Source organism: Anopheles marshallii, chromosome 3, assembly GCF_943734725.1.
Source record: "Anopheles marshallii chromosome 3, idAnoMarsDA_429_01, whole genome shotgun sequence".
In the NCBI taxonomy this organism is placed as follows: domain Eukaryota; kingdom Metazoa; phylum Arthropoda; class Insecta; order Diptera; family Culicidae; genus Anopheles; species Anopheles marshallii.
The window spans coordinates 60,471,935-60,498,608 of record NC_071327.1 but is presented as its reverse complement, the minus strand read 5'-3'; the positions used below and the strand labels follow the sequence as shown (position 1 = coordinate 60,498,608).

The 26,674-nt window shown below is 46.4% G+C and overlaps 3 protein-coding genes across 3 annotated transcripts; 2 read left to right on the top strand and 1 right to left on the bottom strand.

Annotated features, from left to right (window-relative positions):
• The first annotated feature begins 3,250 nt into the window (after window positions 1-3,250).
• On the top strand, window positions 3,251-18,463 carry LOC128712945 (palmitoleoyl-protein carboxylesterase NOTUM). Its single transcript, XM_053807810.1, has 5 exons — window positions 3,251-3,385; window positions 16,179-16,602; window positions 16,672-16,968; window positions 17,082-17,288; window positions 17,358-18,463. Exons 1-5 carry the CDS (start codon window positions 3,251-3,253, stop codon window positions 18,461-18,463), a joined length of 2,169 nt encoding a protein of 722 aa, XP_053663785.1.
• Window positions 18,464-20,112: 1,649 nt separating this feature from the next.
• On the bottom strand, window positions 20,113-21,251 carry LOC128712944 (uncharacterized). Its single transcript, XM_053807808.1, has 3 exons — window positions 20,838-21,251; window positions 20,497-20,754; window positions 20,113-20,433 (listed from the first exon to the last, which is right to left on the bottom strand). Exons 1-3 carry the CDS (start codon window positions 21,249-21,251, stop codon window positions 20,113-20,115), a joined length of 993 nt encoding a protein of 330 aa, XP_053663783.1.
• Window positions 21,252-23,599: 2,348 nt separating this feature from the next.
• On the top strand, window positions 23,600-24,298 carry LOC128712943 (uncharacterized). The gene is made up of 3 exons (XM_053807807.1): window positions 23,600-23,701; window positions 23,773-23,889; window positions 23,978-24,298. The coding sequence occupies exons 1-3, from the start codon at window positions 23,600-23,602 to the stop codon at window positions 24,296-24,298; spliced, it is 540 nt and encodes a 179-aa protein (XP_053663782.1).
• Window positions 24,299-26,674: the final 2,376 nt, after the last annotated feature.

The window sequence follows — 26,674 nt, the reverse complement described above, 5'->3', positions numbered from 1 at the left end:
ACAACATGACAAAGGTAGAAATCATTCCAACTAACGTCAAGTGGGGAAGGAAAATGAAACTTACCGAAATGAAGAGAAAAAATCGTTAACAAAATAAGGAAAGGCAGCAACGCAACGCTGGAGAAAAGCGTAAAATCGTTTCTCCTCTTCGCGCGATCCCCGGGAAGAAGGAAAGTGAACGAACTAGAAAAAACAAAACAGACGAAGAAAAAAAAAAGCACAAGCGACGAACCAACCTGAAGAGAATGAGAGCTAAATGAGATGAAGAGAGAATTATAGCAAAAAGAAAAAAAAAAACAAGATAAAAAAACAACATCAACCACCCAGCACAAAATGATCAGAAGAAATAGAGAGAAGAAAATGAGAGAGAACGAGTTGGTGGTGTAGAAGCAGTAAAGAAAAAAAAAGGTGAGCGATTTAGTACAGCTGTTGTTGGCGGCGGTTTTTCTTTCATCCTGTCAGTCTATTGTTTCCGTATCAAAAGACCACTATTATGTAAACAACGGAGCCGTTTGAAGTTTGCCGCTCGATACAGTAAAAAAAAAAGGCAGCCGACACGCACGCACGTCCGTGGGATGGTTAGGATGCTCGAGCCGTTGGGCCGGGTGGGCGGGTGGATTGGTTCTGGTGGGGTTGTTGCAGATGATGGAGGGCGGGGTACAGGAACTGGAAGGACGGACTCATTTTTCGTCTCATTTATACAATATTACTATTTCATTTTAACGACCTGTTTTGTATTTCGGCGCATTTCTTCATCCCCTCACCTGCCGCCACATGACCCTCGCCCCGTCCACTATTGATTGCTCTCGTTTTGGTCCGATGAGGTGTGCGTTTGTGTGTGTGTGTGTTTTTTTTATTTCTCTTATCTGTTCGCGTTTTTTGGGGGAACCGGTCAGATATGACGGCCAACATCACCCGGCGACTTGGAGGTGGATGCTGATCGGGCTTCCAAATAGCATGTCAAACGTAAAGATGAAGTGTTAGAAATGCGGTAAAATATTGTCCAAAGTAACGAGGAGCTTAACGTTTCCAGTGGAAGTTGAGAGACTCTTAAGCTTTGACGCAGTACGGTGGACAAAAAAAAACGAAATATATAGTATTTAATAAGATACTGCCAGAAACTGTCAAAGTCATTTCTCACCAAACAAAATTGACGATCAGCGCGACTGTCACCTGAGGTCGCGCACTAAGCGTGCAATTTAGCACGTGTTACTGGCTGCCCGAAGGCCACACGGGAGATGGTCGATGGGCCCAACACCACCGATACCCAGCCCGGGGAATCATCCTGGCGGCACCACAAGAAGCATAAATTAAATCGTAAAACTAGTAGTTGATTGTATATTCATCAAGCTATTTTATGCGGCCGCGATAAACTTGACGCGGCGACTCGCATCAGAAGTCGGGGAAAGCAAGAGCGAGATACAAGCTTTACAATAATCCTCTAACAACAAAAAAAAAAACAAGGGAATCCAAAACAGACCGCATCTAAGCATCCACCTGGAGCACCAGTGCCGGACAACTCCGTCCAGTTCGGGCTTCTGTTCTGCGCGGCGCGGTTGTGCAGCTTTAGGGTGATGATTATTAGCATCATTTGCGCTTCGACACGCGGCAAAGGAGCAACTGGCAAAGGGGCCGTAATCTTCGGTAGTCAAAATTTTCCCAATCGGAATCGATTGGAGGTTTCCCCGCCCCACGGCTGCCATCCATCGAGGGTTGCTAGATTTAAATGAAAAGTACATTAAAAACGCATTACAGCCGGGATTATAGCCGGCCCGATGGACGGTTTAACGGATGGGAAATAAAAATAATAAAACAGACCATATATTTCACCATCAAACCGATGAGGCGCAATAAGGTTGAACCCAACGCCTGGGGGATTTGGCAGGATCGTAAAATATTGGATGGCGAATGTTTGTGTCAAAATGAGGGAAAACTGCACAACGGGCGGGTGTGAACGAAAAACAGAAATCGGTCGGTGACGAAGGAGGATCGCATTTTCTTCCCCCTCCCAACGGAAAACACCTAACCCTCCAGCAGCACCACACCGGCGAAGGTGTGATCGGTGCGAGTGCGCTCATTAGCAACAGCGTTACCCGGCAACGCTTACTTACATTCTCGCACGAGGCGTACACGCGCGATCATCTCGCACTCTAGCACTGCAGCAAACGGATGCATCGCGGGAAACGATTTTTCCCGACAACCCCTTATGGGAGGGGGGAAGGGGGGGGGAGTGGGGAGGAAGTTGCACCCTAACCCTTCCCTCACCATTCGGCACCGGTACCGGTTGCGGTACGCCTCAAAAGATCGCCCGAACGGATATGATGGGGATGAGGTTTAAATTTTTTAACGATGATCATCACCATTAATTAATATATATAAAATAGACATAAAGTGGCCTGTTTTATCATGCCGCCTTTTGCGGAGGGAGCTTTACGTTACGATCCCCATTTTGCGGCCGGGACTAACACCATGCGCGTGTGTTTGTGTGCGTTTAGAGGGGGGATGAGCAGGAGTAATGCACGTTTGATGCATTGGTCGGCTATAAAGTACGTGCTACGACCGGCTCCGTCGTTCCATCCCAATGTTATTTTTTTTTGTCTCCCCGACTGCATCCTCCTGTTCGTTGCTGGGGTAATGCCTTCAGGTGCATTCGCGTACGGTGTTGCCAAGGTTGTGGGTAAGTCATTTTGGAAAATAGTTTATCTTCCAGCTGATACATCCATTTCGAAGGTTACAATGTGGACGCCACCATTCCCGGCTAGGGTGGAGCACGGAGCACCGGTTAATTGCTATCAGATTTGATCAGTTAGGCAAATTTATCGCAACCTCGCTTGGTGAAAGAAGATGATGCCATAGCCTGGCCGGCTGCAGCACGTACAAAGTGTGTCGCAGGTTCAGTTAAAGATTGTCACCAGCCGTGTAGTCATTAGGTACTAATTTTATAGTGATAAACATTGACACCAGGGAAGAAATATAAACAAATTAATTCATTGTAATCCTTGTAAACGCTATAACGGTGGAGGTTTGGAAGGGGTTTCTCTTTGCATTGGTTTAATATTACAAGTTGCATAGTTAGTCATAGTCTATGTTACATAGTAGACAAAATTACTGGTCCTATCTAACAAATATTGGACGCAGAGCGATGAACAATTACCAAAAGGCTTCAACATCCCCCAAATGGTGTTTACAGTTGCTCCAAATCAAAGTTCTGGCACCGAGTGTTAGTGGTATCAACAGATAGAAATAAGCGATGTCTACATCTGATGCCGGCTTGGGGTGGTCTGGTGGAGTATTTGGTAGCGGTAACGGAAGCATCTCCTTACGACAGGACTGGTACAAAATCCAGACCAATCCTCCGTTTGCAGGACTGACTATCCAACTGCAGGTAAGTATAGTCAAAGGAAACCTGAAATGGCCAGCTACTTGAGATTGTTGTGCCGGCAAAGAAGAATATATCTGATTTCAATATCTGAGCATCTCTCGATACACTTATTGCCACAATGATATTATTTTTTTCTAGGCCATTTTTTTCATAACCAAGGATTTTTGGGTCTTTAAACTCTCTGGTCATCGACATCTTGGATTTATAATTCCCCTTAGACTAATTGGACCCTTAGCTTTTTAACGATTTAACTTTTTCAGCCCAAAATCAGCGGGTTTTCCTTTGGGTTTTTCATGTTTGTTTTCTACTGTCTTAAAATTTCCCCCCCAGGAATTCCAAACTATGCTAAATCAGCGTACCTGTCTGTTTTGTTGGTTATCATTTTTGTACCTGCTGTAGAACTGAAGAATTATTTGAAAGTAAAATGATTACATGTGTTTAAAACCACTCTTTTACCCGAGTCAAAAAACCACCTTGGGTAAACAATCCCTGCTAACTAAAAAGTGGTAGATGGATTAGAGAAAACAAATATTATCGTGATACAACATGTCCTTTTGAAACTTATTATTTTTTTACAAAAATTTGAATTATTTTTTATTAAAAAAATCTCTAAAACTGTCCCACTGATCCATCATCCATCTCAGGAAGTTGTCCGGCGGGAAGAACGTCCCACTCCCGCTATGAGTGTTGCTCTGCTGTGAGAGAATTGATGAGAGAAGATGAGAGTACGCAAGAAAGAGAGAGAGAGAGAGAGAGAGAGAGAGAAAAAGAGAGCGAGAGAAAGATCTGCTCTCCGAAACCGAGCATAAATGAACTGCCCAGCGAGCAGTTCCGAAGCGGGCACGAAACGAAAGATTGTCCGTTTTTGGGCCGAATAATCAGTCGGATAGCCGGATTGTCCGGCCCATCAAGGGGAATGTGAAATGACGGAGAAAGGGGCCAGTGCGGTTGCCTGGCTCTCCTTCTCTCGCGACAGTCCGGTTGCGCTTCCACAACAATTTGTTGTGAATGTGAATAGAAACACTCCACGCAGCATTTTTTATATTATTTTTTACACATTTTCCATGCTTTGAAATTTTATTTCATTTATCATAAGAACACAATTAAAATTGATTACCGCATACACACGCACATTTGTTACTGCTCTTTATGAGTGCTTTTCTTACTGACCACACATAGAATTTCTGCCTTCTTGCTCTGGGAGAACGTGGAACATGGAACTCGTTTAACTTAGACGGGAGTTTAACTTGATAAACTTTTTATAAAAAACTCTTAATTTTATCTCGGAACAACCGGTCAAACGTTTGAAATAGCAAATATTATTCTACTGACTGGTATAATTCAGCTCACGGAAAATTCGCCCACCAGTTAATCTGGCCCCGAATAAGCGACGTTCTACTGTATTTGGTTTACTTACTATTTGAAACCGATATCCTAGGTTGATCTACAATAATCCTAGAATAATCCACAAGCGCTCTTCTCTTCGACGCCGCCTTTAACAACTGTGAGTGTGTTCATCATAGTGAAAAAAAAACAAAGTCTCAGAGAGCGAAAAGGTACAAGAAGCAGTACAATGGACGAAAGGGATAGATATAATACCTCTTTCCAAGAGCCGCTCAGTACGTGGAGTCAGCCGGTGTGAAACTGGTAGTTGCGGGGTAAAAATTGTTCCTTGGGCACACTTTCCAACCGTACGCCGTCCGGGTGAGATGTGAAGCTGGCCGCGGTGCGAAACGGAGTTTTCAACTTGTTCAGTTCCGATCAGTCGGAAGGTAACAGCCGTCCTGCACCGTCTGATCTGAAAGGCAGTGCGCGGTCTCGATCGTTTGTGGCATCTTGACGCGGGTAAACGAAGGCGAATCGAATGCGTTGTAGAAAAGATTCTCGTCAACAAAAACAAACAGAAATCATTGCAGTGTTCTAAAGTGGCAATTAACCAGGTGGCAGTTGTTTCAAAGGCAGCGAAAAGCGACGAGCTGGTTGGTGGTTGGTGTGCCGAGTGCAACGTAGTACATGGGCAAGGGTCCTCACAATTTCCCACCGCAACGCAACACGTGTCCCCAAAACGGCTGAACCAGCAATCAAAACGGACGGTGATGAGTGCGTTGAAACGTGTCCGCAACTTTGATCGGGCTGGCAGCAGGGGGAAGTTGTGGCTGACGGGAAGACAACGTTGGTGGTGATGCGTAAAATTTTCCGGCAGCATAAACAGTGTGTCGATGTGCATAGTGGCGGTCAGTGTGGTTCCCCGTTTCGGACGTGCCAAAACAGTGTTGTGCATGTGCATGCATGGATCGAATTGTGGGTGAATGAAAGGAAGTTCAATAAATTACCACTTCGCGCTAGCAAGACGAAATGAAGTAAAAGTTCCGAGGTTGTTCATCTAGCATGACGAAGGATGCGATTAGGTGGAGTACAAAAAATACATTTGCTCAAGGAAAGAGAAAGGTGCTGGTGGTTTTTTTTTTTCTGATGCTTATTGAAGGCAATTCTTGGTGATCTTAAACGTGACAACGTGCTCCACAAAACAAACAGTGAATCTCGCTTGTGCGCCGTTCACGTACGCGTAACAAAACATTCTACCGGCCATAGAACGCCACAAAAGTACACACACATACACACAATGGCGTTTCGGTGTCGGAGCAGCAGCCACTGGACGGCACTGACGGTAAGTCGAAAGGATTGCACAATTTCTAACAAAATGCTGGAAAAAACCCCCCACATTCGCTCATCTCATGTAGAGCATTCCCGCCGCAACAGGTGTCAACCGTGATTCCCCAAGCCCCAATTCACACCCACGTGGTAAAAGTGAGGTTTCGGTACGACCGGTGATGATGCGCTATGTTTTTTTTTTTCGGGTGTCGATACGATTGCAGCATGAAGCATAGCTCGTCGCTTCGGCCTCTCGATCGATCGATAAGGTGGCAAAAGATCAAAGCGAATGCCGCCACCCTTAATGGGGGCGGGTGGGGTGTGCGTTGAACGCACGTGACACGCTTACCGTGGCGTCTTATCGCACACAAGCGCACCGGAAAACCATATGATCGATTTGATGCTGCGGTATTTCGATCACAATCGGAGCTGTTTTGTGTTAGTGCTACGAGTTTTCCCCAACCCGGACATGTTCGGGGTGGGGGGAGTTCAACTCCATTGGGAATAAAAACGGTTTACACAAAATTTTTCCAACATATTTCACCACTGTGTCCCCATTTTCTCGGGTTAGCGCGTTCGGGGTTGGACCGTGTTTATTTTTTTTTCACAGCCAACCAGCACGATACTGCCACCGGAGTCCTTTTGAAAAGTGAAGATGCCGCAACGGGCGGGCACACGCCGGCCCACAGTCACTTATTACTAAATTATGTATAATTTCAGGTACAGTTTACTATCATTATTATATCATTAATGATGTTCCCTGCCTTTTTTTTTTTTGTTGGTGTTGTTGCTGTTGCCCTCGGTGGCCGGGGCAAGGGCGGCTCGTTGAGAATGCTGCTGCCACCGTCACGCACAAAGCGACCGATTGGGCTTTAAAGGGGAAGCAAAGGGAAGGAACGCGGCCAAAAGGGGAAGAAAACGAAGTAAGGAAAAATGCTCGTGCCGCGAAATCGGTCGCGGATTCGATTCCGCTGAAATAATTACCGATTTGTTGTGTTGCGGCTGCCGGTTTTCACCTTTTCCCGCCATGAATATTTTGTTGTTGTTGTTGTTGTTGTGTCCGGCTGTTTTTTTTCTGTCTCTCTCTTTCTTTGCCCTCGCCTTCCTTCCCTAAACCTCCTGCCCGCAGTCCATTATGATTTGGTGCGGTTCGTTTTTCCTCCCGCCGACGCCGTCCTTCGCACCCATATTCAACACTGGTACGCCGTTCGAGGGCCGTTTTGTTCATCTCGTTGAAACCCGGCACGGTGCGGCCCGCCAGACGGGGCGGAAGAATTCATCGTCCCGTGGGCCGTGGGCCCATGAAATTGATCGATTGGAAAACGTGCCCCAAGGAGAAGGTGTAGAAAAGCGAAGCACAAGAGGTGGAAAGGCAAAGGGGGGGTGGTGGAGGGAGGGAGGGAAAGACCGTAACGAGTAAGAAAAGGGAAGATGTGAGGGCACGTGCGCGCACGCCACCGCAACGAGCTGCCGTTGCGAATAAAGCAACAACAAAAAAAACACACACACACACAAGAAAAACACAAAACGAAGAAGGAAAAGTAAAACGAAACCCTTTGATCTTTGGCCGGCGCTCAGGCAGGTACGTGGTGGAAAGTCCGGAGGCCCAACAGATCAAAAAGGGACCGCCACCAGCCACCGGTGAGGCTGGAAAAGAGGCACAATTCCGCGTGCGAGCTCGCGCGCGCCCTCGTACAAGCGGAACGAGCGAGAAAACGCGCGGCGTGTGTGAAGAGTACGCGCTACAACCCGCGCTTTTGATCGTCAGTTGATGTACGATCGCGAGTGCTCTCTCTCACTCACTCTCTCTCTCTCGCTCGTGGTTGTTCTTCCATGCTAGCTCTGCCATTACCATCTGATCCTCATGTGCGGCTCGATAATATTCGCCCTCCACCCAAGGTCTTCATGTATCACCGTCGCTGTTGCTGCGTTTGTTGTTTTTTTAATGCCGAGATCGCGGCTGCCCTAGACGGATTATGATTAACGACGGTGTGCGCAGCGTCGGCGCAGGATGTTTCAATTAAAATCGGCGGCAGTGTGTGATCATTAGCGCTAGTTGACAACCGTTTCCCAATCGATCGAGGATCGAGCGCCGATCGCGAGCGTATGATTGGTGGCGCCTCACGAACGGCGGACTGTGTGCAGTTTGTTAGGTGCGGCGTGTTGCGTGGTAAGGGAATCAAAAAACCAACCACAAGTCCGCAACACTCAAACCATCCGAGGAGGGCGTTAGTGCCGTCCGTGGCTGGGCCGAGCCCTTTTGGGAGCTCTTCGCTTCCAGCAACCGGAAACTTTGCGGCCCAGAATTCCCCAACAGCACCTTGGCGAAGGAGACGCCACAATCTTGATATGCACCCGGAGCAACAAAACAAAAAAATTCATTATCATCGTAAACACCGGGGGACTCCGCGTGAATATGCTGTCGTTTGTCGGCATCGCATTTCGATTACAAGATCGTGGACGACTGACAAGGGCGTGCGTCGGCACTGTTCGGTCGATACAACGATATCTACTTACGCGTGGTTGGGATGGCAATGTCGGACTTCTGTTTTGGAGTGCGTTCAGTCACCCAAAAAAAAAACAAATATGTACCTAAATGGTTTCCAAGGGCCTGTTCCGAATGGTAGGGTGGATACGAATGTAGCAGAAGGAATCTCTAGAGAAATTTGTGGAGCAATTTCTGTAGAACGAAAAGGAACTTCAATAAATTGCAGGGTTTTCGAGCAGTATATTGACAAGTTCGGCGACATGTTGTATTGTTCGGGCATATTAATTAACTTGTTCGGCAAGTTCAAAGTGTATAAAGACCAGGTGATCTAACCTTTTTTTTTAAACAAAGTTGAATGTCACATTTGACAGAACGGATGAAAACACTAATACACACATCACACGCGCATCCTAGTGCACCATGACGGTAAAACCAACCACTGTAACATAAAGTTAATATAAATATGGAAGTGAATGCATGTTTTAGGATGTTTAAATATCCGTTTTGTTGTTTGTAACGCTGTATTCTTTCTAGTGATTGCCATTTTGCACTTTGTCTACGTGTCGCACAGCATTATACCGTGTACTTGAGTCATATCAACCTGCATGGATCCAAATCCAGCAAGTCCAGCACATTTGCGGCCAAGTACGACACCAATATTACGTCTCAGGGCCTTAAATGCCAATTACAAAGTAACACGGTTTTGGGAGCACTAATAAGCAGATAAATCGTTGACAAACTAATAACTTTTGAAGAGGCAATCCACGGCTACTATATTTGTTCCTAAGCAATTTGTAGCAGTTTTGTTCTCATCCGCCCTGTCAAAATATATATTTTTTCCTGGGTTTAGTTGTCAATTTACATGGGATAAGATCACCTTGTCTTCATACACTTTGGTTTTACCGAACAAATCAATTGTCTGCCCGAACAAAACAAAATCTCGCTGAACTTCCCCTGAACATCGCCGAAAACCCTGCAATGTTGTTCAAGTAAAATTAAGATCTAAACCGATCTTACCAGCTCCAGAATACATCGTTTTAAGCAGCTTTTGTTGAACGGGTCCTATAATTCATTAACCTCCTGAGCAAGCAAAGTTTCAAAAATTCCTTTTGGCTTTTCGCTTCATTATCCAATTTCGGGCATTCGCTCATACTGTGCATAATTTACGCCACTTTGAAGTTCTCGACCCACTAACAAACAGGGGCGCAATCTCCGTTTGCTCCGTGCCGTACCGCCTGAGCGAAACCGTTCTTTGATGTTGATCGTTTTATGTTCAACGGGCGCAACCAGGCGCAATGCAGTCCGCGCGGCCCTCGGGGCGGGGGGTGGGTGCTATCCCGCCGGATCAAACAGTGCCCGGGGTCCGAACCGCGGGTTTCGGATGGGCCGGTTTCGTGTAAATAAAGCGCAACGGCGAATAAAAACATGCACCTTCTGGACTGGATGCAGCTTGCGATGGTGATTCGGGGCCCGTTTTGAGATGAAAGGGTCTCCGATCGTTTCAAGCGCTCCACGGCAGCTTTGTGCGAAAACTTCAACCGACAACAACAAAAAAAAACCCCCGGGGGATGATCTGCATAACCCTATCTGGTGCAGATGTGCGCCATGGCAAAAAAGGGCGAAAAATAGTACACTCGCCGGTCGCTGGTCGCTTTGATGTGCGCCCTAACCGGTGCCGGTGTGAACGTTCCCTAGCCCCAACCGGACCATCTCTAGGCGCAATCTTCGCTAACGATCGAAGGAAAATCAAATGGCATCAAAGTTCTGCCAGAAAAAAAAAAACCGCCGGGATGAAACCGGGATGGTACAAATCGCATACCAAGACACAAACGAGCCGGCCTGGCTGGTGCGCCCTGCTGCTCCCCCCCTGGACAGCTATTAATTAAATGGGGAATTATTTAAATTACATTATAATTACCTCGACAGCACTCGACCGGTGGCCAATTATAAGACGATTAATCGCACGTTTGCGCACGCGTTTGCCATCCCTTGGCGGGGAAGGAAACTCGGTCGTGCGGCATGATGGAAATTGGTTGCACCAGATGCACTTGATTGGTTCACTGTACCGGCAGCAAGTGTTTCTGTGCTACATGAAAATGGTGTTCACTCTCGAAGGTGAATAAATAAGTGGCGCTTAGCAAAGAAGGGTTTGTTTTAGCACCAAGCACCAATTTGCTACTGCAATTAGTATAATTCTTTGGCAAAATAATTTATTTGATATGCAAAACTTAAAACAAAGCACAACGGATCACTTTGTTTAGCTCCCTGAAATTGCTCGTCGAAAACTCCACTGCAAGACTTCCAATAAATCAATGTTTTGAAAAGCGGTGACTCAGGTTGGAAGTTACAGAATTGTACGAAGAATACACTGAAATATTTCAACCCAAAAAGGAACGAATTCGGCAAAGAAAATCCTTCCCAATGTCCGGCCGATCCGCCTCGCAGCGGGCAGGACCGAGTGTAAGAAGAAAGACCACGCCAAACCCGAACGGTGTCTGCACCTGTTGTTGTTGCTGTTGGGCCCTTTTTGCGGAACGGTGGCGGCTTCGTTCGTTCGTTGCTTCAGTTTTTGTTTCACTGCGGACGTGTTGTTGTGTGTGCCTTGAACTTTGCCGCCAACTGCAACCGGGCCAGATCGGTAGCGGGAGCTGCCAAAGTGCATTCGAAATGCAAATGGTGCGAGCAGCGTTGCAAGAGTGTCGGCAATTTCATAAACAGCGCCCGATCCTCGCGCAACCGTCGGTCCTGTGCCGACCGGTAAGGTGTGAAAAGGGCACGGAGTGTGTGTAAGAGAGAGAGAAGAGAGAGAGTGAATGAGACATGCACGCCGAAGGCTTGAGGGATTTGCTTAAAGTTTCCGGGGTTTTTTTTCCGTTGCTCCACTACGGACTAACCAGCCCGGGCCGTGTCATGGCGTTGCTGTGGAAGCGTGTGCAAGAAACAGAAGCAATCCCGCCTCGGCCAACATAAAGAGGACGCAAAAATGCATCGCGCCGCGCTAATATACGGTCAGGGTCGTGCAAATGTATGTAATTTACGTGCAATTTTAGCTTTACAATAAAAGCGTCCAGCGGCGCGGCAGCTTACGTGCTGCCCGTTGCTTGACCACCGCCATGCCGGTCCGGATGCTAATCTCGTTACAAAACGTAATTGGGGGAGCTGACGAGCGGTCCGCTGGGGCCTGGAACCACTGGACGTTCATCGCTTTTTGGGGTGTTTGGGTATCGTTGCAGCGGAACGCTTTGTTAGTGCATGCTACGAAATCATATTGTATTGTTGAACTAATGTTGCATTTTTGAAGCAAAAGAATGGTTCAACTATAAAAATCAATTTGCTGTTTATTCGGTCTTTGCTGGGGCATGATGTATCAACATTTATTCAACCGTTGAGCAAAAGGAATTTCTAAACTATTGATAAGACGAACTGTATCACGCTCAAATTTAGCTAGAACAGATTATGTTGTTTGCGATTTTAGTTCACAAAGTGTATTTTTCGAACAATAAAAAAATTTGAAGAAATTATTTCTGGTAATTTGCGGCCATTTTGTTAAAAAAAAATATAAGAGCCCGTTTGTCCATTCGTATGTCAAAAATTGTGCTGCTAGATTTTTAACATGACATTCGTCTATTATTACGCAGTTTTTTCATAACTTTTAGAGTTTTATGTGGTGGATAAGAATGCAAAACAAGAAAACACACACTATTAAACTATTGAAATGATACAATAACGTATGATAAACGATCTATGGGATTTCACGGGCCTTGAAGTTTAAGGAGATCTCAACTTGTTTCACAGTTGACACAGTGGAACAGTCGATCAGTTCCGTTTGGTTTTTTAACTTATCATTAGCGAGTTGAATTTCTTCCTATATTGTGAACCTTTTTTGGCCCAAAACTTGACAAAACCCAAATAGGATCCACCTGCATTTGTTGAATTTAGATCCTTCGCTTCCCGAAACAAGAATTATCCAAATTGGAGTAAATTGGGCTTTGATTTGGATCGATGGAGCCAAATAAGGCAAATTCGCCGAAGGAATGGGAAAAAGCAGTCTAATACCTCAGGTCTATTTTGGTGCCAATCAAACTAATTTATATAAAACCGTGTGCTTGGATAATTAGATTAGACAGAGTGATAAATTTAGTAAAATAGATCAAATATATCCACTTGTAACAATGGAATAGCCCATGGTGCTATAAAACTTTTGTGTCTTTATACGAGAGTGTCGGGTTTTTATCAACTTTTCACCCAATGTACATTTAAATACCTTTCTGCTGCTTGGGGGTTGGTTTTCATTGACTGTATCGCGATCAACTTCAGGTAAATATTACATCACTGAACCAATCGGCCGATCGTTCGCAAGTATGCATTCTGATTGGAATCAGTCCGATCGAGCGGCTCGCTACCCTACCGCCCGCATCTACCAGCAGCCGGCGTCCGCACAAACAACGGATATAAATAAACCATAATAGAGGCACGCACAAACACTCGCAACCAGCGCGGCATGTTTATCAGAAACCACGTGAGTGCGTTTAATGGTAGCGCTATCGATCTTGCAACACCGACAAAAACACGCACACACTCACGCGGCTCAGCGTTTCGCTTCCGTTTTAGCACCCTACCGTGTGGATGATATCTGAACGGAGGGAGGGCATGGGGGTGAGAGTGCAGTTTGGACCCGGTTGAACAGGTGAAAGACCCACCGAAAGGCGTACCGCATCTCATGCGTATGTTGCTCCAAAAAAACAACAACGCAATGCGTCGTCGCGGTGTCCAGCAGTGCGACACGCAGCAGCAGTTCTACGCAGCCCGTTTACAGGGCCGCGCTCAGTACTTCAGCTTCCGACTGTAATTCCAAGAGAGAGGGAGAGAGAGAGAGAGAGACACGAAGGGGCGAAAAATATAACAACACCAACAGATTAACCTGTGCAGCCGGGCATCCTCACGCTGGTGAGCGTGAAGAGAAGGAACATTCTCATCCCGCCAACCTCATGACCCCGCGGCCACAAACTTACCCCCCACCCCTTCCCATCGGTTATCCCTTTATTCGAAGGCTCTACAAACGGAACACGGCATACGGTTGCTGGCCGGTGTGTGTGCGTGTTTTTTTGTTTGATTCGGAGCATCCTTCACCCTTCCGCCTTCAAGACGCGGAACACGGCGGTGTACCGATGCGTCGCTGTATGGGTGCGAGCGAGTGTTATTTTGTCGGTGATTTTTCTTTGATCTTCAGTTTGTTATGTTTCGGTTTCGGTGCTGCTCCCCACCGGCATTCATGCTGTTCCTTTTTTCTACCCGTCCGTCCATTCTGCCACCTTCACCCTCGGCCCGCATCACCCACCCGGGGTGCTTGGGGTGGTGGTGGCTTTCGGGCGGCACGCAGAGGGAACTCGAGCGAGACTGTTTCGATCAGCTTTCTGCCCCGCTGGCTGCACGTTTTGCTGGTGTGCCTCTTCGGACTGACTTCCTTTTTTTTTATTATTGGGGCTTTTTTGTTGTTGGTTGCTGTTCGAGTGTGCTGCGTGTGGAAGTGGCCTTTGAGCGCGGGCTCGCGTCCATCGCTCAAAGATGCGCGGGCTCACGTCCAGGTGCGCCGCAGCCGGCATCGAGTCGGATGCTGCGAGTCCCCGGATGGTTCCGGTAGATTAAGGTGGTGAAGGTGTTCGTGAATGCATCTCGCGAAGGATGACGCTGGCGATTAAATTGTTTCGCGCAGTGGTCGGACGATCGATCCTTTTTGGCTGCCAAACAAAATTAAAGGGGGGCGGGGGATTCCTTTTTGTAATCGGTATATCTTTGGTGTGTAAATGTTTATTGCAGCAGTAAACTGTTTTCCATTAAACGCAAACCTTTCAGAGACGTTGTTGGGAATTTTGGCTTATTTCGAAAGGGGACAAACTTTCATACAGTCGTAAAGAAGCTTAATTCGCGACTGGGCTTCAGAGATGCATAAATCTTTTGGGAGCCAACTCATGGTTCTAATGACTCTTCTCGGAAATCTCGAAAGATTCATTGAGCGCAACACTCGCGCTCATTCGACAACAGGTTGAGGCCATCCCAAAATGATAATAATTTAAGCAATCACTGCGCGGCAGACAGGCCAGACACTCAGTAAACAGGACCAGATATCCGCACTGCAGCTATGTTTGTTTTCACTCACACTGCCCATTCGCCCCCTTGCATCCCGTTGTCCTATGCAGCGAACAGCCATATCGACATATTTCCCTCGCATAACGCCATTCCGAGGCGAAGACGCACGGATCAAGCAACCGGTGGCGCACAAACAATCAGACACACACGATCGTGCATTGTCGGTGGATTATTAATTACCTGTCGGGTGATTGGCGATAGCGGATTTATAAACACTGTACGCACCTCCCGCCGGCTTCTGGCAACGTTCCACCGTGACCGGCACTCCGGCCGTGCGGCGCGCAAAAACAGCAACCACCGCAACGAGTTGTTTATTTTGATTTCTTTCACCACAACCGTCCCGTTTCACTGAATTCCGCACGCAAGTTCTCGGCTGACAGGCGGCCGTTCTTCCAATCCGTGTCGTGATCGGCGCGCGGAACAAACTGCGCTCGCCCAATCGATCTCGCGCCGTTGCTTCCCCAATTTCGATTGGAAGATATTCGACGATCGCGTTTTTTTTTCCTCCTCCTCCCCGTTGGAATCCGGTACCCACACCGGGTGAGCGCCCCGCTGTCCCCCCGTATGCCAACGAACGCGCGATGGCGCGCGGCACTTTGATCGTGATGCCTGCTAAAGGCCGTGGCCGCGTCGCGATCAGCGGGAGAGTAGATAAATTGGAGTGGCAAAGATAAGACCGGCTGAACAGTGGTAAATTAATCGTTTGTTTATGTCCGGTCTGCCGAGGGCCGGCGAAGCCTGCGTAACGGTGGCCTTCATTGTGCCGGTTGTGCGCCCGCCGGGTGAAGATTGATTTATTGTCCAATGGCGTCTGGCTACCGAAAAACTCACCCGTCGGCTTACGGTAGTCGGATTAATTTCATTCCGTTTTCTCTCGGCTCCTTCTCGGCAGGGGGTGGGGGGGGGGGGGGTGCGGTGGACGGGTGGTTGTCTTCAGAATACTGGAGGGAGGGAGGGGGAAGGGGTGGGGAGCATATAAGTGGCGGCAGTAGTAGCAGGGCGCTCGATGTCCTGCGGTTTTGTGTCGGTGTTTTTTTTTCGGGAGGATTTCGTGCGGTAATTCGTTCACGGTGAGCACTGGCGTTTTTAGCAGACATGCCGGCACGTATTGATAGCCGTGCGTATTCGTTTGTTCTGTACCGACTGGACCTGGGGCCTGTTGTGTGTGCAGATGTTGTATTAACCCCCCGGGAGGCACATAGGATACCAGACGATATTTCCATATCCGGTAGGTTCACGATATGTTAGAAACCATGGTCCGAAAGTGATTCCTGTCTGCAGTGTTATAATTTTAGATACAAATAAACACAGACGTGACGATGGATGTGGTACAGTTTATTTCCTTTCAAAACCTCACTATTGGCATTTAAAAAAAAATACTCATAAAACGTTATTCATCACATTCCCCATGCGAAGCGTCACGTTCGTCGCTTGTTCGTGCGTTGCTGTCTTTCGTACCGAACATCGTTTTTAACGCATCACCGTCTTTACAACTCTCTTTTCCCATAGGTGACAGTGCTGGTGCTTATTGCCACATACTCGCTACCCACCGTACGGTGTCGGTCGGTCAACGTAAACTCGCCGAATCATCCGCACAGCCGACACCACCGGTCAAACATATCGATCGAAAGCAACTCGATACAGCGGCTCGATGCGTCCGGCGGCCACAGGCAGGCGGCATTGGGGGGCGGCGGTTTTAACGGCATGTCGTCCCAACCGCCCCTGCTGAAGCGGGTGTTCCTGTCCAACCGGACCGTTACCTGTAACGATGGTTCGCAGGCCGGGTTTTATCTGCGCAAATCGCCCGGTTCCCGCCGGTGGGTTGTGTTTTTCGAGGGTGGATGGCACTGCTACGATCACAAATCGTGCCGCACGAGGTGGCTCAAGCAGCGCCACCTGATGACGTCCGTCCAATGGCCAGAAACGCGTGATGGTAAGTGTTGCACACCGGGTACGAAATGATTTATCGTCGTACTAACGTTTTGCCCTTAATTTCGAACAGTTGGTGGCCTTCTGTCCGCATTACCATCGGAGAACCCGTACTGGTACAACGCAAACCACGTGTTTGTGCCGTACTGCAGCAGTGACTCGTGGAGTGGAACAAAGATTCGTCCAGACACGCGCGACGGGTTGCGATTTATGGGGTCGCTCATCGTGCGACAGGTGATGTCCGATCTGGTCCCTTTGGGGCTGGGACACTCCCAAGGTGCAGATCTGTTGATGGCCGGTTCATCGGCGGGTGGGCTAGGAGTGATGCTCAATCTGGATAAAGTGCGAACCTTTCTGCAAAACGAACGAGGTAAGGTGATTTGACAGCTCTGACCATGCGCATCACAATTCCCCCTAAATGTATGCAATGGGCAATGCACGCTTGAAACTCGATTTAACGAACACTTTTTCTGTTACGCACAGGTCTGAAAGTAAGCGTGCGTGGCGTGAGTGACTCGGGATGGTTCCTGGACCGTGAACCGTACACCCCGGGTGCCGTTGCTGCCTCTGAAGCGGTACGGCAGGGGTGGAAAATGTGGGACGGTGCGTTACCACAGGCCTGCGTTGCCGAACACTCCAAGGAACCGTGGCGTTGCTACTTCGGGCATCGTCTTTACAACACATTGAAATGTAAGTTACCTCAGGAGCTGTGCGTGTAATTAAGCGTGTTTACTAATTCAACCCAATCTCCCCATTCAGCTCCCCTGTTCGTGTTCCAGTGGCTGTTCGACGAGGCACAGATGCGTGCGGATAGTGTCGGTGCACCGGTGACACCACAGCAGTGGGACTACATCCACGATATGGGCGGTGCATTGCGCGAATCGCTCAACAACGTGTCGGCAGTGTTTGCGCCCTCGTGTATCGGCCACTCGGTGCTGACCAAGCGTGACTGGATGAAGATTAAGATCGACGACATCTCGCTAGCGGACGCGTTACGCTGCTGGGAAAAGTCCAACGCGGACGAGCGCCAGTCACAGTGGCGTTCGATTAACCGAAGTCCGCAGAAGCTGCACCGCAAACACAATGGGGGGCGCAGGAAGAACAAGCAACAACAGCAACAGCTCCAGCTCCAGCAGCAGCAACAGAAACAGATCGGTGCGGTAGGCGCGGAACCTTCTTCGGAGCGGCCGCAACGTCCGAAGCTTACCAAAGAGGAGCGAGAGCGACGGCGACAGGAGCGGCGCAAGCGCCAAAACCAGCGCAAACAAAACGGTCCCGGCAAGGCGAACGGTACCGGTACGGGGGACACCACCGGCACGCAACTCGGTGTACCAAAAGTTCCTAAACTAGAACGAATGCCAAAAAATAGTACTACCAGCAAACCCACCATCAATCAACCGAAGCGTAACAATCACCGCCATCATCCGGCCCAAGCGCAACCGGACCAGAGCCCCGTCCGCACACCGGTGGCGGCCCTGCTGAACGAACCGACGCCCCCCCACAAGCTGCGGAACCAGAACAAAAAGCGCCTGAACGGACACCGGAACCGCAACCGGAAGGCACGCGGTGGTAACGGTGGTGGCACAGGTGGGGGCCGTAACCGGGCACCCCAAACGTTGGACATTGCGGAACCAAAGAAGTGCTCGTTACGGTTGCTGGAGCGATGCAGCTGGCCCCAGTGCAACCACTCCTGTCCGACGCTCACCAACCCGCTGACGGGCGAGGAGATGAAGTTCCTGGAGCTGTTGGCCTCGTTCGGGCTCGATATGGACGCGGTCGCGACCGCACTCGGTGTCGACATGCAGACGCTCAACAACATGGACCATGCCGAGCTGGTGAATCTGCTCACGCAGCAGGTGACGTAGCGGGACGGGCGGATGCATCCAGTAAACAAAACGTCACAGTGAAAGAAACCTCATCCGCTTCCATTATTCGCCGGAGACAAAAAAAAAAAAAAAACAACCATCGCCGACACATCGGCTTCATCATTCCAAAACAAGCCAAAAGATCGTACTTAAGCGTTAAGTGCCCTACAGTTCACCTTCCATCTTCAGCTACGCGCAGTGCCCATGGCAGTGATACCACGGCGAGTGGTTCCGGTCCAGAGCACCGTAGTCTATCTCCAGCATCGAAGGCATCGAAGACACCCGAACGGAAATAGTTTGTCATTCGAGACTAGCCGGCCAACTCACCTTCTCCTGCAGTGCCAGTGAGCCAGTAATTCTAAGCACCACCAACTTCACACACCACCCAGACTGAGTGAGCAGCGAAGGTTTACCCTTATAGTGTGTGTGTGTGTTTATTTCATTAAGTGGCACTGTTCCAAGGTCCAAGCAGGCGGTTTGTGAAGTATTTATTTGTCGTTGGCCTGTCTGGCAGTAGAACGAGGTGGCGAGATTGCTGATATTATAAACGGAAAGGAAAGAACGCGCAACCGATGAACTTCGCGAGCGGTTCATCTGCCTGTGAATACTCCCGAGCTAACAAGTGACAAAACGGAAATCTTCCAACTAAACTCAAGATGTACATCAAGCTAAGCCCAGTATTCGTAGTAGTGTAGTATGGAGCGCACCCTCCGATAGCATGTAAGAAAGCTGATATTTATTTTAACCCCCCCGTGTACCCCGTGTAGAGTGACTGTACATTTGAAAAACGATAAAAAACAACAAACCGATCACTAGTTTGAACACCGAGCACCGGCAGCGACTATGGTGGAGTACACTCCAGTGTAAATACTAGCAGGAAGCTTAAGCATTAAGGAAGCACTACACCTGTCGTGTGTAGTGCTTATAAGGCAGCCCCGAACGAAATGACTACCTCACCGAATGAATGAACGGCCATGAGTGACTGATGAACCGAGTGAGTTTCGAACCCTCTCCGCTAGAGGGTTCCTGCATGATGATGTACTAATGGATGTACTAATGAATGTGAATATGGAGTGCGTGCGTAAGTAAGATAGGTTTAATCTGTATTATCTGTACCTGCGCTTAGTCATACGTTTTAGCAGCATCGTTTACAACTCCGATCGTAGATGTTTTGTGTATAAGGGTGGCCGAAAGCTAGCACGTTGTTTCCCCCGGCCACGCTCATCTCCAGGCACTCAGTAGTTTCTGTTTTCGGTACTGTTACTCAGCCTGTGGGGAAGAAGGCACCGCATCACAACCGCCTCTGGGTGCGAGTTTTTCGGTCGGCAAACCGATGCTTAACCGGTTTTCAGTGGGGGGAAAAGGTTTGTACATATAGTGTTGAGCATTATTTATAGTGTGCGGTACGAGACGTCGTCTACAGCAAGTGTTTAAGCTCCAAGGAACGCATGCTGGTATGGCCGAGCGTTAGCAATGTTGGTGTTTTAAAATGGCGGCATACAGATTGAACAATAATTGACAGATATTTTAAAATAAAACAAAATCAAATACAAACAAATTTCGAAAGAATTGTTTTATGGTAGTCATATGTTAAAAAAAAAAACACTGTACTATTTTATCATAAAATATATTCCGAACACTTCCCAAAGCTAAACTACATAACCATCGTCAGCAGTGCCATAGCCATTGTCCCGAGTTCCTTCAGTTCGCCTGTGATAGCTGCTACCAGGCTGATCGTACTGACTACGTCGATCATACCCATCATCATCGTAGTCGTACCGTGGACGATCCGTTCGTCCACCGCGGTACGGACGATCATAATCATCATCAAGTACCCGATCATCTCTGACGTGTCCTTCATCGTTAAGTACAATAACTTCACCCAATGTTTTGTAGGGACATCCGGTGGCCAATAGTTCCCGCATAGTTTCACACGTCCTCGACTCAATCCACGTCCTTTGTGGACAGTGCTGCAAAACGGAAGTTAATGATTACTTTAAACTAGCAACGCAACATGCCAAGTGCACGCGTACCATGAACATTTGCGCTTGCAGGCAATCCCCAAAGATATCTTCGGCTACTTCACACTGTTCCATTTCCTCATCGTTGGGAACACGGCGGCCCTGCAGTTGCGTTATCTTCGGCTTGCAGTAGCTGAGCGCTTTCAGGACGACACTAATCCAGGCCGGGTCCACCCCGCGAGTTTGTAGTCTCGGTCGAAAAATGCGCACCCGATGAATGCGATCCGTCATCGTAATATTGATCTTAAACAATCCACATCTTGCTTCACACTGCCAAGTTAGACGTTAGACAAAAAACGTTGCTTGGAGTTCAATTTTGATCCAGCTTTTGGTCCGCAGCCACTTAAACCTACCGAGCCTCGTTCGTACCGGCTTCCATCAACCTCGGCGTGTATGTACCGACAGCGACGTACGGCGTACCGGTTGATCCACTGTGGCTTCGAACAGCACTCATTGGGACTGGGAAAATCGTCGTGTCGCAGACAGTTTTCCTTCCCGCGCAGCAACTCCTCACTGTTGCCGGAAATGCATGCAGCGAAAACGAATGCCACTACCACGCTTGCTGCCCAGGTTCTGCTAAAGCTCACCGACATGGTGCAAAATGGTGCTCGTTCGTAAGCAAACTGATGGCAAAACGTGAGCAAGGTGGATGATTTATGGGACTGTTCTTTTGTGGATGATTTACGGAAGTTGATAGCGTTGCAACATTTTCGGTTACGTAAGGGGAGTAACGTTGCAGTTGGAATTAGCAATGCATGCCAGAACATGCTAATTTTCAATGTGAACAGTAAGAGTGATATCAATCGGAAACAAGGAAACACTCCCATGAACAGTTTAGAGAGCAGAACTAAAGTTGGTGATTCAATGATGATGGTGATTCAGGCGAAGCAATTCATTACGCATCAAAGTCAGCGTGCAATAACATGAGGACGTTGATCATTCAAATCTCAATTCGGTAGTTTCCCGATTGCCATATCAGTGCTTTTTTTTCGATTCTGGTAGTGAGTAATGATTGTATTACAATTAAACGTTTATCGTCCAGAGGTCATGCATGATTTGACATTCAATTTGATTCGCCAAATATGCTTCTGTCAGTTTGTAAAAGCCGTCACGAAATGATAAAACGTCACGCTGCAAACACATGTGTATTGCTTATTTGTACATCCTGTTGTGATGTTTATATATTTCAACAAAGTATGGAAAGTTTTGCAATATTTTATTTCATTGTAAAACAGTCCTTCACACCAAAAGATCATGCCGGAGCGATTCGTTTTATTGCTGATCGGCTCTCTGCTAGCGATCAGTTACGGAACATTGGAAACAAACGCAAAAGACTGCATCGACATTGGTGTGCATGTAAGTTTAGTTATCTTTCAATCATCGAACAATAAGCATTTAATATATAAAAAATAAATATCGGTTGTTATCTAACAGGCGAGAGAAATATCCAGCTGCTGCCGATACGAACCGTTCTGGAGCGAAGAAGCCAGCGAAAAGTGTAACCGAGAACTGAGCTCTCAGGTAGCACCCAGTTCCATTGATTTATTAGTGGTAAGTAGCTGATCGTGGCGTGGAAAAATGATCACTCGAATAAGAAATGCTTATAAATCTGTTCTATATTCACTTCTGCATCAATCTCCTCTTCAGTGTTTTCTAGATTGCGCTTACCGGGAGATGGGATTTCTCGCAGAAGCTAACGATATCGATGTGCAAAAGTATGTTACCTTCTTTGCTGAAAATGATAGTGACTATCGAACGGTGATCAGCAATGCTGTTAGTTATTGTTCGGCAAATCGATCCATCCAGCGAGATGCGGGCAAAATAAAGTCCAAATGTGACGCATTTGCGCTGATGTTTCACGAATGCGTGATACTGTTTGCTATAAGAAACTGTCCCAATGATCGGATGGGAGCTAGTGAGATTTGCAAGGAGCTCAAAATAGGAACTCCGCTTTGTGTCTCATAAGGTTCGGTGACAATGTACGAACTCGTGCAGAATATGGCTGAGCAGTCAACAAGCTGAAGATTTACGTCAATAGACCAATAAAATACAATTGAATTTGTAATGGGTTTTGTATGTATTTTATGAAGAATAGTGTATTGAGGTATAAGGGTACCATAATATACGAACGATTTAAGATACGACGTACACTACACTGATTAAAGCGACTCCAACATGTTGCGATCGTGTACAGCGACTTTGGGTGCCGCAAGATATAAACGGAACAAAGCGCTGTGTTCTTAGAAAATAATAATTTGACTTGGTATAGACGTTTATCATCTTCTAATAAGTATACTTTGAATTGTTTAGATTTTTTAAAAATATGTGTTCATATAAATGTGTTTGAATAGTTGAATCGGTATAATGACATTTCAATCGGTTTGTACATAAAAAAAACTCGTAAACCTAACTTAAGTTCGTAAATGGAGGTCTGTACATTAACTAACTGGCTTAACAATAAGTAAGATTAATTGTACAGCAGATGGTTTGTATATTGTATTACGGAGCGTTTCATGTGTTTGACACCTTTGTTCCAATCAGTTGATGACATTTGTAGGGTTCCAACCGTTGCACCAAAAGTTCTGTGCCAATTGTCAGCAAATAGGGAAGTGCTCATTGGGAACATTGGGTTTAAAATGATGAAGCAAAAAGACATGGGGCTGACACTTTGCATATTACGGTTTTACGTTTCGGTTTACCGAAACAAAGCCTTGATAAGTTGAATTTGATGAGTAGTATGCAATATTTAATGTGTAATTGCTAATTATTAATTGTGTAATTAATATGTCAACGTAGGCTACAATTATTATTCTTCGTATATGTTTTGTATATTCAATTACAGTACTGAGTAACGTTTATACTATCATAACACACCTTTAATCGAATGATCAACCACATTATTCCACCATAACCATGCCAAATCAATTTGTACCGCAACTGGACTAATGACACTATCGAAAAGATATGGCACAGTGATAAAACTTCACGGTAAAAATACACTTTTAATCAGCTTTAGTTCAACATCATGCGACATCAGCTTTGCAAATTTTGTATAAATTACGAACAATTTCAGCATTTACATCATTGAATGACAGTTTTTTCTTAGCTAAAGATCATGCCGAAGCGATTCATTTTACTGCTGATCAGCGTTCTGCCAGTGATTTTCTACCAGATTTGGCAAACAAAGGCAAAAGAATGCATCGATATGAATGTGCATGTAAGTTCGCATATCGTTGAAGTATTTACCCAGTTGGGAACAAGCATGATGAGGGAAGTGTTCACTTTCAGGCAAGAAAAGCTATCAGCTGCTGCCGTTACGGAACATTCTGCACTGAGGCAGTGGACGAAAAGTGCAACCAAGAGCTAAGACCTCAGATGCCGCCGAATACACCCAACTTTACGGTGGTAAGTAGAGACGGATGGTGCGGAAGGTAAAATAGTAAAAGAAGAATCGCGTTTCAAGTTTTTGCCCCTGGGCACTCTGCATTATCAGTGTTTGCTAGATTGCACCTACCGGGAGATGGGATTTCTCACGGAAAGTAACGAAATCGACTTACAAAAGTATGCTGCGTATCTTTCCCTATTGGATAAGAACCATCGAATAGTGACCTCTGGTGCTGTTGGGAATTGTGCGGCAATTGAGAAGGATATCCTGCGAGATGTGGAAAACATACCGTCAAAGTGTAGCGCATTTGCACTACTGTTTCATGCATGTGTCATAAAACTTATCTCCATAAACTGTCCAGTTGAGCGGTGGAAAGCTACCGAGATTTGCAAAGAGGTTAAAGAGGGCATTTCGATGTGTAACTCATAAGGCAATAAGTACATAAAATGGTTCGTTTACAGTCAAAAGTGTGATGAAATCTCATACAGATGGTTTGTACCTTATTACGCTGTAAATGTCTTTAAGTGGTAGTAACATTTGTAGAGTTCTTTAGCAGATTTGTTCTTAAAGAAAAAAAAATTTAGATGGATTCAATTGTTTATTGCCATCATTTCTCACACTATAATCTAGTTTTAAGTGATGTTAAATAAACAATACAAATAAAACTTATCCGATCATAAAATTAGCTGAATCTCTTCCACACGTGACATGACATATTGCTTCTGGTCAATAGTTTCTGCTGGATGGGCCAGAGCACGTTGCATTGATCACGATGCTTTCAATGTGGTTTCTCACCACATCCTGCGATCTTTCGATGATCAACCGTAGCCCTATAAATGAATTAACCATTTCGACACGTAAAACCAGTTGATGCACCATTCTCAACAACGGAGCTCATCATGCAACACCACCGAGTGCATCATCAGCGGGTATTGCTGTCGATCGGTTTTCTGTTGCTGGGATATGCGAGTGACTGGCAAACTCTAGCTGATGATTGTATTGAGCTAAACGTTTATGTAAGTTGTACGTAACAACTCGATAAGGAAGAACAGAGCGTAATGCTTTTCAATCTACTCAGGCTTCGAAGGTTGCAACCTGCTGCAAGCATGAAGCATTCATGGATTCGGACACATTTGCAAACTGCTTCAAAACAATGGATTCCCAAGCCCCTGACAGAGACATGCAGTCAGTGGTGGTAAGTTGATGGAACGGAACATGAATACATCTATCTGGTGAAACATTCTTCAATTTCCAGTGTGCTTTTGACTGTGCGTACCGGCAAATGGGTTTGTTGCATGGTGAGGATGATATCGATGTAGAAAACATCAGCAAGTTCCAGGCCAGGTACGATGAGGCTTATCAACAAGCGATTGCGAATGCCGTCGATCACTGTGTCGCAAACAAAACCAACATTAGACAGCAGGCGGATCTGGTCCAAACCACATGCAGCTCATTTGCAGTTAAGTTTCATTCATGCGTAGTGATGCAGGTGGTACTAAACTGTCCCGCTGAGCGATGGAATGACAGTACGATCTGCGAGAAGGTAAAGGGTGGCACTCCGATTTGTAACGCACCCGTTGGAGTTTGAAATGTGAAAATGTAATTTTTGATCGATATGATGAATATGAATCACTTTGAATCTCCCAAAAATAAATATAATACTAAAGTCGAATGTGTAAAAAACATTTATTTTAATAGTGTGAACATGTGTAATAATAGATTTAACCACCCAGCGCGATTACAATTGGACTGTAATGAATGAACCACATACATACCAACCCCCAAAGTTATCAAGTTAATACCAATATTATAAATTATTATAAAATTGATAAGTAAAACATACCCAATATAAGGGCTGCCTGGATTCGGCACGAGCCCATTAACATATGGTCCCTGCGATCGTTTGGTGATCAAGCCGTATCCCTATAAAAGAACTAAACAGTACAAACCGTGACATCAGTTGCAGCACTGCACTCAATAAACGAGCTCATCATGTATCACTGTCGAGCGCTGCATTTGATCGGTGTTCTGTCGTTGGTTTTGTTTCCGAGTGACTGGAAAACTTTAGCTGGTGATTGTATTGACCCAAAGGTTCATAAAAGTTCTACGTAACAGCTCAATAGGCAAGGATAAAAGTTAATGCTTTAAATCTATCCAGACTAATAAGGTCGCCATCTGTTGCAAGCATGAAGCGATCATGGATCCGGGCACAACAGAAACCTGCTTCCAAAACGTTGCAATCCGAAACCCTGAAAATGACATACAGTCAGTGGTGGTAAGTTGATAGAACGACAGTGAATACGTTTATCGGACGAAACTAGCTTCAATTTCCATTTCCCATAGTGTGCTTTTGACTGTGCGTACCGGAAAATGGGGTTCCTGCAAGGACAGGATGCGGTTGACGCAGAAAACTTCAACACATATCACGCTGTGTACGATGAGGATTATCAGGAAGCGATTGCGAACGCTGTGGATTACTGTGTTTCAATACAAGACAAGATTAAACAGAAGGCGGATCAGGTGCGAACCACATGCAGCGCATTTGCTCTTAAGTTTCAATCGTGCGTGATAATACAGGTGGTTAGTAACTGTCCCGCTGGTCGATGGAATAACAATCCGATGTGTGTGAAGATAAGGGGTGGTACTCCAATATGTCAATCGTAACGGAGTTCAAATTTTTGTGGAGTTAAAAAAAACAGATTTTTTGTTGTGTTTCATTCTATGAGAACGACCAGGTCGTATATCTGAAAATTTAATTTATAGTAAATAAAAATCAATTGTCTATTTTTTCTGTTCAATAAAACT

Bases quoted from the DNA above. Each gene is read 5' to 3' on its own strand.
- LOC128712945 (XM_053807810.1), top strand. From the start codon at position 3,251: ATGTCTACATCTGATGCCGGCTTGGGGTGGTCTGGTGGAGTATTTGGT. The intron at 3,386-16,178 runs GTAAGTATAGTC...CTTTTCCCATAG, and splicing joins GACTGACTATCCAACTGCAG to GTGACAGTGCTGGTGCTTAT. The intron at 16,603-16,671 runs GTAAGTGTTGCA...AATTTCGAACAG, and splicing joins ATGGCCAGAAACGCGTGATG to TTGGTGGCCTTCTGTCCGCA.
- LOC128712944 (XM_053807808.1), bottom strand. From the start codon at position 21,251: ATGTTCTGGCATGCATTGCTAATTCCAACTGCAACGTTACTCCCCTTA. The intron at 20,755-20,837 runs GTAGGTTTAAGT...CTAACTTGGCAG, and splicing joins GCCGGTACGAACGAGGCTCG to TGTGAAGCAAGATGTGGATT. The intron at 20,434-20,496 runs GTACGCGTGCAC...TCCGTTTTGCAG, and splicing joins TGCAAGCGCAAATGTTCATG to CACTGTCCACAAAGGACGTG.
- LOC128712943 (XM_053807807.1), top strand. From the start codon at position 23,600: ATGCCGAAGCGATTCATTTTACTGCTGATCAGCGTTCTGCCAGTGATT. The intron at 23,702-23,772 runs GTAAGTTCGCAT...GTTCACTTTCAG, and splicing joins GCATCGATATGAATGTGCAT to GCAAGAAAAGCTATCAGCTG. The intron at 23,890-23,977 runs GTAAGTAGAGAC...CTGCATTATCAG, and splicing joins ATACACCCAACTTTACGGTG to TGTTTGCTAGATTGCACCTA.